General features: G+C 36.8%; 1 protein-coding gene across 1 annotated transcript in view; it reads left to right on the forward strand.

The window, feature by feature from the left end:
• Window positions 1-1,832: 1,832 nt before the first annotated feature.
• pde3b (phosphodiesterase 3B) overlaps window positions 1,833-12,519 on the forward strand; it is a 64,846-nt gene continuing 54,159 nt past the window's right edge. The window contains exon 1 of the mRNA XM_051114993.1: window positions 1,833-3,150. Within this exon, the coding sequence (XP_050970950.1) occupies window positions 2,257-3,150 (894 nt within the window). The 5' untranslated portion in view covers window positions 1,833-2,256. The remainder of the gene's footprint in view (window positions 3,151-12,519) is intronic.

Here is a 12,519-nt window from a genome sequence, read left to right on the forward strand (position 1 = left end):
CCATAAAAACTTGGAAGAGACATTAGTGCGTACATGATCCTCACATGAGAATGACTGGTGGTTTTATTGACTTGTCTACTCAACCACTTCACTTGTGCAGTTGGAATCATGGAAAAGCTCTTAAGATAGCTATGGGGATTGCAGCACAGAAGTAAAGTAAATGAGGTCAATTTCAATGCATTATGGAACCAGCATTAGTCTCCAACGTTAGAGAACGTAAATGAACCATAATGCGAGAACCACAGTTTTGAACCAATTTTCCAGCCAAGTGCATGAATTGTTCATGTTCATCAATATGGAATAAATATATTACATTTTCATAAACTTCTATATCTGGATCTTTTTACAAAACGTGAGTCATTTTAAGACCATTAAACAAACCATTCTTTGTGTTCACGCTTTAAAGGAAAGACCACAGTTTCGTTCAGAATACGGATTCTTTTGACCTTAAGCATTGGCATCGGAGGGACTTTCCCTCTTTTTAGGAAAGGGAAAAGGTGTTGACTGAACAAAGACAAAAGGGTCACGACCCAATTTTATTTTTTACCTCATATTTCCATACTCGTCTTATAATCTCAAGATCAGTTAGATCAAGCAAGTAAAAGCTTCAGCATTATCACTGAATGTCACAAGTTGTAACCTTGATTAAAATAATGCACAAAAGGAATATGGTATGTAGGCCTATGTGTAATACTCCAGCATGTTCTTAAAGGTACTGCAGGGGCTCTGTTGCAATTATCAATATATCATCTTATCGCACAGTATGACCTCAATAATTTATGGTGACGCAATATATCACCCATTATATTTACATAAAAATGAATGTCACCATATTTTTTTGCATTCCACTTGCGCCTGTCTTTTGCAGCTTCTTGTACATAATGTGGTGTAGTCATGAGGTGCTAGTTCATCTGCAGATATGGCCTTGTTTATGGATCTGTGCCTTTGTGCATACAGACATCTGACTGCTATGTAAGGATTGTGTTTTTCAGCAATAGTGTGCACCCTTAATTTACAGAGAAAAGAAGCTCAGGGAAAAATCTGTAGATGGAAAAATCTTTGTGCATTTTTCTTTTTTCTACTTGTTTGCACTTTTTGTTAGAAAATGTTTATTTACTATATCTAGGTATTTAATGTTATGATACTTAATTTCCATAATCAAAATATTCTTAAGAATTAAAAGTTTGTTGTCATTTGAAAGTGCGTAGGCCTTCTTGCATTATTATGCTGTTATATTATGATTATATATTCAGTGGCATAAAATGGTCATAAAATGACAATAATATCGCTTATCGCAATTATTTCTGGTGCAAATATACGGCACAACAAAAAGTTGTTATCATGACAGGCCTACTTGGACGATTTCTCTAGAAATATATATTCCCTTTAACATTTAACATTAAAATAAAAATACAATTCTACATGTTAGTGCATTAGCCATTTTGCTTTTATAGAGGACGTTATGAAGAGTGCAAAGGTAGGCTAGTTTATTGAGAAACTCAACCTAAATTAGCATAATGTAATAATGATGGGTTAGTATGCAGTGTTATTAATATTAGGGGGTTCCTCAGCCAGCTAAGACTCAGGATCCCCATCACTGGCAAGCTCAGCTGTAACATAATGTCCATGTTAGTGACCTCTTGTGGTGCTTATGCATGGAAACCATAAGGGCCTGTTGTCTCATTATTGCTGAAAACGTAAAAGGTAGAGCAATCAAAACTACTTATATGACCGGTTAGTGACTTAGCTCAGTCATATGCTACAATTGTATGCATGAACAAACAATAAAGACAGCTATGTACACACACATGACTCCAAAGTTTACAATTACAGGATACACTCGCTCACACACTTATACACACATATGCTGTGTTTTAAGTATTTTCTACACATAGATGTACTTCACTGCTCTGTAGAATTGTTCGAGTACCGAATGAAAATCAGAAAAAAAATGTCTAGAAATGAAATATACAGACATAAATTGAAGGCGGCGCGGTTTGGCTGCGCTGCAGAGCGCGCGCGTGCGTCTGTCTCTCGCGCTCCAGTCATTGTTACAAATTGTCGCACCTAGACGGCGACATAGAGCTCGAGTCTGCTAAAAAACAACAACATTTCAGCCTCTTTTCCTCCTGGCCAAAATGCCTGAGCACGTTTGAGTGACCATGGAGCGCGTTTGCCGTCATGTAGTAAACCGTTGACACACGGAGGATTTATCTCGGAGGAATGAAAGTTTAAAGAGCACTGAAGGAGGACAACATGGCTGTGCGGGAGGAAGGAGATGTTTTGCACAGTAAAATCAGACAGCACGATGGTGTTGTTGGCAATGCAAACAGCGCGGAGAGCTTCAGGAACGGCTATGTGAAGAGCTGCGTCACTCCGTTGAAACAAGACCATCCGAGGGGCTTTTTATTCAACGTCTGTAGGTTTTGCAATGAGGATATCCTCAAGTCCAAACTATTCCGCGGCTCGGCTCTCTACGTGGGAGCGCTGGCAGTCCTGGCGCTCTCCTGCTTCGTTTCTAGGAGCTTTCAGAGTGAGCACGGCGTCTCGGAGCTGCGGACTTTCCTCTTTGATTTCTCCCAGTCCATCAGTCCTTTATTCAGCATCGGCTGCGCGTATTTCTTCCTCACCCTCTACCTGAGGCGGACGAAGAGGGAAAGCAGCAGATGCTGGCTTTTGTCCTTACCAGCATCATGCTACTTGGGGGATTTGATGGTCTTGCGCTTGTTGCAGTGGGGAGAGGAGCACCATCAGATGCAAATGATGGGCAGGTTGCTGTTTGTGCTGGGCTGCGTGGGTCTGCTCACTCTCATCCCCACTCTCAAACTCAAGCACAGCGTCCTGATCCTGGTCTTCGCCAGCCTGGTGTGGCTGCTGTCCTTCACCAGCCTCGGCTGCCTGTCTCCGTCCCTCAGGCCGGTGCTGGCGTGTATGGCCGGGGTCTCCGGCACTCTGCTGGCGCTCTGTTTTGATCACTATTACCCACCGAGGGAGACGGCCGGCAGGATTCCTAACGCCGAGGAGAAAGTTCCCGTCATCAGACCCAGGAGAAGGTCCAGCTGTGTTTCTCTGGGAGAGACGTCCAGCAGTTATTATGGCAGTTGTAAGATGCCCCGCAGACCTTCTCTGCCCTGTATATCCAGAGAACAGGTAGGGGCTGTTCAGCAGTCCGTCAACTCTGTTAACACTTGATATATATATATGCTATCACATTCCTGGTATGCACTATAAAACACATCACAAATCATCATACTCCTGATACACACCATCACATTTCTGACACCTAACAACCATGGAGCTTTTATAGTGGAAAAAGGTTTAAAATGTTCTTCACACTAACAAAAAACGCTTCTTTTGAGAAAGGCACTTTGGTGAACCAAAACCAGTTCTCCTGTGGCACTGCTGCGAAAACTCCCTTTTGTAACCTTTTTTTTTTTTTTTTTTAAAGTGTACATTGCAATCCAAAACCTACTCCTGATACCCCATCACACCACATAAACATAAACGTGACAGTATTAGTCTTTTGCATACACTGTTGTTAAGCCAGGTCTTAATGTTGGGTCAGTCACCTGTTGCCTAGCTCCCAAATTTATTTAGGTTTGATTGTTTCACTGTGATGGGGTGAGAACTTTTCTTTATTTGATAAACATTTCACTTTAGCTTTGTTTCGTATTTTAGAGTGAACAGGGTGTTTCAGATGGATCAAAACTGCGCTCAGGCCTAGTTATTTCAGTGAAGTTTTGAGTTGTGTCCCCTTGTTGTTCCAGTACAGTCTGTTTTATTTAAAAGATGAAGATCTGTCCTGTAAAAGATTTTTTAACAAGTTACATAAACGCATTTAATGAAAATGTCTATGTAGAATCATAGTAATATTTCCTTATTGCCTCTTCTCAGTACTACAGGAAAGCATTTACTTTTCACCCACAGGACGTTATCCAGTTTACAACGCTCTTATAATGCTGGTCAGAATGTTGTGATCGTACCGAAGTGAAATAAAACTAACAGTATTAATCATTGATTCAAACACTTGAAAAGTGGAGCAGCTCTTGTCCCAGTGTCTGTACCATAAATAGAATATATAGAGTTTTAAATGTTGATTGAGTTTTCTTTTGCATTCTAGTGTGAGGTGAAAGGTTTTAACAAAAGTATTTGGTGTGTGTTATGTGTGTGTGACATAATGGAAAATCAGCAGACTGTTTATTTAACTTTTTTAGACACATGCAATTCGTTATCTTTAAGTTGTATAAATATGGAAACTTTGTTAGTTCATTGAGTAGGATATGGTGCTTGCAGTTGTTTGAATTTTTTTTTTTTTTTTTAACGTCAAGCCCACATTGCCCAAAAAAAAGTCAGCCTCAGCCAAGGGTAAAGGGTCATGTTTAAACACTAAATTCAAGGTCATCAAACCTGTGCGGCAAAGTAAATATACTGAAACACAGTGCTGGGTTTTCATGTAGTCATCCTGACTTGATTCTGCACAAACACAAAGGCAGTATTTCAGTAAATTACAAAAATATAATTCAAGTACATTTGGAATGAGCTATGCATGTTTTCACACTAATTATAAAGAGTTTAGTTCCTTCTCTGCTTGCTTGCACATAAGGCCATTCACTTTGTGCTTCAAGTGATTTGAGTGTGCTTTGAATGAGTGCACTGTTCCAGTCACGCTCATGAATTGAGGTTTCAGTATGACCAGTTTCAGACGTTATTTTGACCTGCAGGCACCTGCTCCTACTGAGCAGCAGCATCAGTTCTCCCTCACATGGGCTCTGTCAGGACACCTGAAAACGAAATATCAAATTAGAAAGAAAGTGAGTGGATTTCGCTCGGTTTATTTCCGCTCCATTTTGTCCTAGTTTGAATTGCGACAGTATATAATTCGAGCTCACGTCTTTTGTTGGTGCTTATTGAGACACACATATTTAAAATGCATGCAAATTGTACTTGACGTTAAAATGATGACAGCTTTCAGAAAGCATAGAACAACAAATCATTTTGTGTCATCAATCCATTAAAAATTCACTCCTATGAATGCATTTTTAATTCGTCCTACTCTGAATAATTTTATGTAATAAAATTTGTGCCCTCACCTCATCAAAAGGGAGCTGAAGAAATGCACTTTTTGACTTTGCACATTGAACACAGACGTCTATCTGTGTGCTCATTTTTATTTAGATTTGAGTTGAAGTAGAGTTGTTGTACAGTGAATTCTCAATAGGTGTTTTTGGGCAACTTCTGTCTTTTTTTCAGTTTGAGTCATGGTATGACGTGTGAGACATAGGTCTCTCATTCTGATTGTCTCTGACTGTTTTTGATAGTTCAGCTTTTTTTCTTTGTTCATACTCGCACACAATCCTGTTTAGATGGACCTTGTGAACAGCTTTTTTTTCTCCCCAAAGTACTGCTTGAGCTTGATTTTAAGGAATGCATTGTATTAGTATTAGTATTCTCTGATTTAACATGGGTATTATTATAAACTATGATAATAGTAATAGTAAATGTAATGTTTTTTTTGGAATGCTTTATTTATAGACATTTCTATTAACAGAAAAAGAAGAAGAAACGCAACCAAAAGAAACCAACCTCCCAGAATATTTCCCCATTTCCCCCTTTGTGCGGCTTTAATAGCAGAAAGAAAAAGTTGGTAATATATAATATATAATTTATATATAAAATATATAATTTATTTATATATATATATATATATATATATATATATATATATATATATATATATAAGCTGTAGTAAATGTATTTTACTGTGAGTGATGTTGATCTGTCTAAAACAATACTTTTTGTTAATGTACACCGCAAACTAAGCTATTTATATATTATACACATTTTACATTTTTATTATATGTATTTTTCTCTCTCTCTCTCTCTCTCTCTCTATTTATATATATATATATATATATATATATAAACTTTTATATATATAAACTTTTTATTTATTTTTTTTCACATTCTCCTTGTACAGACCTCAAAAGTGTGAGAGTGTAAGGGTATTATCAGTCATTATCAGTTGGGAAAAAACGTCATGGGCAATCAGAAGTAAACACTGGTTCAGCCTATTTTACGTTCTGCTGTTAAATTCACAGCTGTGTGCAAACAGTGTACACTTACTTATTCTTTTATGTTACTGGTGCTGTGTAGTTTTTCTCCTGGTGCTGTGTAGTTTTTCTCCCGTGACAGGGTCTTAATGTGTGCTCGATTATTTTTTATTTTTTTGCGTGTTGTTCCGGTTAATGCTGTGTCTCACGTATGGCCTCATGACTTTTTCACTTGCACACAGTGAGAAACGGCTCCAGTCCTCTCTTCAAGCCACCTGTGACTCATTGCATTTTCAGCCCAATGTTCGTCACAGCCTGTGCTGTGTTTAGAACTGATGGCAGGATTATGGCGCTTTTAAGATGGACCACTGTATGCGGTAGCCAGGCTGTTTGAGATGTTTATGTGGCTTGGACCTTTAAATCAGTTGATAATCATAACAAAGCCCAGTCACATTTAACATATCACATGGAGCGGCGATTATATTGTGGAGATGCTAGGGGCCGAGCAGCGAACAATGCCTCATTCCTTTTTTGTGTTTTTCTATAGCTAGCTTTATCATTGCCGTTGAGCTAAAAGTAATGCAGTTAGATGGAATTTGGATTATTTTACACATTAAAATAAATTTTAGAGTTAAAATTGAATTTAGCCCCTCAAGTTATGACCGTAACAGATCAACAAAGTGTATGCGCACACACACACACACACGCACATTCAAAATATATACAAAAAGAAGTAGTTATTTGCAGATCAGGTGAAGTTGACTGTTTCATGGGAGTCGTTAATTGGAAAAAATCTGCTAAATCAAATTTTCAAGTACTGGTTAATCAGGATGTACTGAATCTTTAAGAAGTGTGAATTAAATTGTGAAAATTGCTACTTTTGTAACATACAGGCTTATTAAAAATGAAACAATAAAATAGTTAGGAACAGATGAAGAAAAGCATTTTTAGTTTCAGATAACAAAATTATTTGCCAGGGTTGTGATGAGCTTGATCTGTTTCATCTATACTGACTTTCCATAATAAATTTCTATTTAAAATTCTATTTCCAAAATACAAAGTACATGATGAATTTGTATAAACCGTACTTTTATCGTTGATGCATATCTAGACTTTTAGTCAGGACACAATTTTATCACTTAAGAAGGTAGCCTGTGTGGTGTTGCAAACGTGTGCATGTTTTTGTTCATTTTAACATCTCAAACTGATGATTTCACAATATATAGGTTTATCATTAAGAGTAAACAGTGGATGCATTGAAGATAGATGAAGGAAACTGGACTTTTTTTTTTATTTTAGGTCCTTCTCTATGTTGTCAGACATCTTAGTTGTACCATGCTGAAAAAGGGCATGATGAAAGAAGAGCTGGTCAATTAAAGAAAATGCAGAAAGAAAAAAAAAATGCACAGAGAAACCCAAATGACCGGGCAATTGTGTCACATAATCTGTTTGCACTTTAATCACATTGTAAAAAGCACTGGTCAGTTACGTGCATGTCAAAATACAGTTCATGAAAATGCAGCTGTCAGCATAACAACCATAATGCTTACAGCCTTGAATTATTATGTGCGTGTGTAGATCAACATCAAGCTAAAACCATCATGAGAGGCATCACTGGTGTGGTCAGTTAATGGTCAATTGTGGCACAGAGCAGCTAAGCTGGATATTTCACTGTTGCCCATGGTAACATATGGGTACCGCTTTCATGTTTCCTCACTTTGTGAACTCTTGTTTTTCATGTCAACTCAAGCCAGTTGGTGCCATGTAGGGTCTCAAAGCACTTACTTCAACTACTGAATGTTATATTTTACAAACACACACACACACACACACACACACACATATATTTATATATATTCATATTCTCTTTAGCCGTTCAAATGTAGTAATATATATTAGGGTTGCACGATTATGACAAAATCATAACTGTCGATTATTTCCTTTAAATTGTAATTGTGATTATTAATTCTGATTATCGCAATTTACATTGAATGATGTTTTGAATAGCTTATACCATTGTTTGGAGCAACTGCTTGCCATATTTTATATGAAAATAATCAAGCTGAAAACAACACTCTTCCTGAAAAACTTTCATTGCTTTTCTATAGCATTATGCCTCAAATGTCAACTATACATTGTTCTAGTTTCTTCTTTAAGTCAAAAAATACATTTAAAAAATATGCATGGTATTATAATGTTATGCTAAAAGTAAAACAATGGAAACTTGTTGAAAAAAAACAAAAACAAACAAAAAAAAAACACATCTTAAGCATGCAGAATAGTGTAAGTGGACTTTTTTTTTTTTGTTGTTGTTGTTGTTTTTGTGTAATTGCGCCTTCGAGGGATTTTATAATTTTGGCATCCGTAATTGTAATCACAATTAGAAATTTTATTAACTGTGCAGCCCTATTGTATATGGATGTCCCTTAGCTGGGCTGAAGGCTGATTGGTAATGGAAGAACATCTACAAGTTAGATTAAATATTTAATTAATATTTCACGCTAATGTTTTTATTTAATTAATAGTGTGATATGAGACTCCTGTGCTTTGGCTGATCACACTAGCAGGGCTTATTTTGTGATAATGACTCGCTGGCTGTATGTTATTCCTTACATAGAAAAAAAGTCAGGACAAAGTGTATTTCCTTGCTATAGTTCAAGGCTGGACTGTCTTAACCAGCTGAGTTATTGCGCTTTTCATGGCATTTGTTTGATTTTTATTTTATTTAATTTTCAGTTTTTTTTTTTTTTTTTTTCCTCCATTTTCATTATCATTGCATATCACACTGTATAGTAGTTGACAGGCCAGTTTGCATACTTTTACTTTGGAAACAGTTAGCCCTGAAAAATCGATTTTACAGTCCTACTTTGCACTATTAATTTGATATAAAGTGTAGTTGTTGTATGAGTGCCTTTGCAAAATTATATGTAAACTGATGAACAGTGCTGACCTTTGCTGTTGAAAAAGGGTACTACAATATTAAAGTCAAAAATAATGTTTACATGCTGTGTCATAATTGATAACAATTGTTCACATATTATTATCATTATAAACAGGGGTGTACATAGTTTTTTTTTTTTAGCCTGGCTCTCATAAGAGTACCTGGAGATTTGGTTTGGTCCTCACACTGCACATTGTGTGACCCATCAAATATAACTTTAAAAAAATTAATAATAGTGATAATATCATTGGACTTTGTTTATTTAGTTTTAGGTAAAATAATAAGCAAAATAATAAAGTGTGGTAATACTATTATATTTTAAAAATAAAAAGGGAGTATTAAATAAAAATAAAAATATTTTACAGTACACTTAAAAATTAAATGATAATATTTACTATTTTGTATGAATTTTCATCATTTTTTTTTTTTTTTTTTTTTTTTTTTTTTGGCATTTTCACATTTACTTTTTGATAGGGCAGTACAGCAGGGCAGGAAAGGAAGAGGAAGAGAGAGGGGGGGTGGGATCGGGAAAGGTCCATGAGCTGGGACTCGAACTTGGGACGCCTGGAGCGCAATGGCGCTACATGTCAACTGAATTTTCATCATTTTCAAACCTACCATTAGCAAGCTTTTATTTCGGCGAGTTGCCGGCTAGTAGGAATATGTGCTGCTGGGTTTAATCAAAGACTATAGAAATGTTGACGCCGATGCAGCATTGTTGCGCTACGGGTGTCCCGAGTTCGAATCCCGGCTCGAGGATCTTTCCCGATCCCACCCACTTCACTTCCTGTCCTGTATGATCTGTCCTATCACAATAAAGGCAAAAAGGCCAAAAATAAATCTTAAAAAAAAAAAAAACTATAGAAACTATAGAAATACAAAGAATGTTCACTCCTATATTTATGAATGGGAGAAACTGCAACGCACAATATAGCGGAATAGACCTTCTAAATGAAAGAATCAATCGCTGACTTGTAAAGTCATTGCGTAAGGGCTGCTGCTCCCATAGAAACCTTAGGCTAGACCAGCCAATGCACTTGCACAGCAAAAAAGAAAAATAAGCTTTTAAACACTATTTAAGCATAAGAAACAACATTGCGAGTTCAGCGAGCTGTTTTTGAGATTTCAGGATTCCCCCATTCATTTAGAAAGGATCAGGTCTTGTACGAGCTGCCCGGATTTGTTGCAAATATGGCCGTCGAGAGACTTTCCTTGAAAGGGACTTTGGTTTAGTGTCAGTAAAGAGCTTCAGTGAATAAAATGTCACATTTTTGCATTGTGCTTTGAAAACGGTAGCCTGGAATCATGCTTCCAGTTTGAATATAAATTAAAGGGGAAGCATTAAAGGAGAAGTTCACTTCCAGAACAACAATTCACAAATAATTTACTCACCCCCTTTTCATCCAAGATGTTCATGTCTTTCTGTCTTCAGGCATGAAGAAATTTATGTTTTTTGAGAAAAGCATTTCAGGATTTTTCTCCATATAACAGACTTCATTGGTGCCCTGATTTTGAATTTCCAAAATGTAGTTTAAATGCAGCTTCAAAGGGCTCTAAACAATCCCAGTCGAGGAAAAAGGGTCTTATCTAGTGAAACTATCTTTTTTTCAGAAAATAAGAATTTGTATACTTTTTAAGCACAAAAGCTCGTGTAGCACAGGCTCTTGGATGCGTGTTCACGTACTTATGAATCACGTCGAAAGGTCACGCGGAACGTAGGCGGAACCACAGATCCAGTGTTTACAAAGCGAACGCGCAAAGACTAAGAAATGACAAGTTAGTCAAAAGCTGTTCTATAGTTTACAAACAAAAGGTACAACATTGTCGGACGATTTTGAATTTGTAGGAGAAAATAACATGGAGTTTTTCGACATACTCTACCTTTCTGAGCTGGAGTACACAGACGATGAACTTGTGGTGATTCAAAGACGTGATTCATAGTAGTGATGGGAAGTTCGGATCATTTTACCAACTTGGACCTTTGAGTCGTGTTCAGCAAAATGAACTAATCTTTTTTCGAGTCATTTTGTTCATTTTAGCAAAATCAGCATCACGTGACAGCCCCATAAGATGAACGAACGACTTGAAAAACCAAAGTCTCGAAACAGGTGAACTGATTCCAGTACAGAACCTAATAGGATGTTGCGCATGCGTGACTGAATGAATCACTCTCCGAGACGACTCGTTCTTCCCGAGTCACATTCTTTTTGAAATGAACAAAAACGTTCAAGAACAACCCGTGGATGCGCATCCCAGAGCCTGTGCTACACGAGCTTTTGTGCTTTTAAAAAGTATACAAATGTTTATTTTTCGAAAGCAATGACTGATCGTTTCGCTAGATAAGACCCTTCTTCCTCAGCTGGGATCGTTTGGAGCCTTTTGAAGGTGCATTTAAACTGCTTTTTGGAAGTTCAAATTCGGGGCACCAATGAAGTCTATTTTATGCAGAAAAATCCTAAAATGCTTTCCTCAAAAACCATAGTTTCTTTGCGACTGAAGACAGAAAGACATGAACTTGGATGACAAGGGGATGAGTAAATTATTTGTAAATTGTTGTTCTGGAAGTGGAGTTCTTCTTTAAAAGCTGTCAAGCATGTCGGTATGCAAATGTGCACTCTGAACTTATTTACAAAGTGCATTTTACAAAAAGTACATTTTACAAAAAGCATTTTACCTTTATTCCAAAATAATAAGTCAAGGTAGTAACAATTAAAAAAAATACATTTTTATTTTTTTTTTTTTTTATTTTATTTATGAACTGATGTTTATAATAATAAACATATTTAAACACTGGTCACAGATGTACCCTTAGTTTTAACAAGCTCACTGCTCACAAAAAAAAATTGTTTTGAGATGATGTTTTCAGGTCATTTGACGTTTGATTTTGATTTGACAAAGTGGTTATATAAATGTGTATATAAATTAGTTGTTTACTTACTTTTTAATTAGTCTTTCCATGAACGCCATTATTTTGCTCATTCAGACTGATTCGCGAATGCGGAATGCGCACAAACATAAGAGGCGGGATTTATCGCATGAACCAATCACAGCCGAATATATCCAGTCATATCCAATCATTTTGCAATGGAGGCATTGCCTCCTCTCACATGACTTTTCCCCATGCATTCTAAATTACCCCCAAAAACTCACTGGCTTAAGGGGGTCTGTTAAAACTGAACGGGCTCAGGGGAGGTGAGAGAGACGCAGAGTGCAGCTGTAACCTTACTTGCTGGTGTCGCAGTTGGACAGTTTTACTTTAGAAAAACAGGTGATTGATGTCCTTTTTAATGTCATATTTTGTAATATTTCTATATATATATATTTTTTTTTTTGTTGTAGAAAACACATTAGTGTAATTTTGTTTTCTGTTGCTGTCAGAGTGATTCAGATAGCTTGCGATTGGAATGTAGCTTAGTCATTTGCTATTAGTGGCTCATGTTGATATGGAAGCTGTGAAGTTGGCAGTTGTTGTTTGTCTCTGGGGTGTTTTGCCATATGGGTTTGTAGAGAGTTTTGGGCATTTCGTGA

Source organism: Labeo rohita, chromosome 7 (assembly GCF_022985175.1).
Source record: "Labeo rohita strain BAU-BD-2019 chromosome 7, IGBB_LRoh.1.0, whole genome shotgun sequence".
Classification (NCBI taxonomy): Eukaryota; Metazoa; Chordata; class Actinopteri; order Cypriniformes; family Cyprinidae; genus Labeo; species Labeo rohita.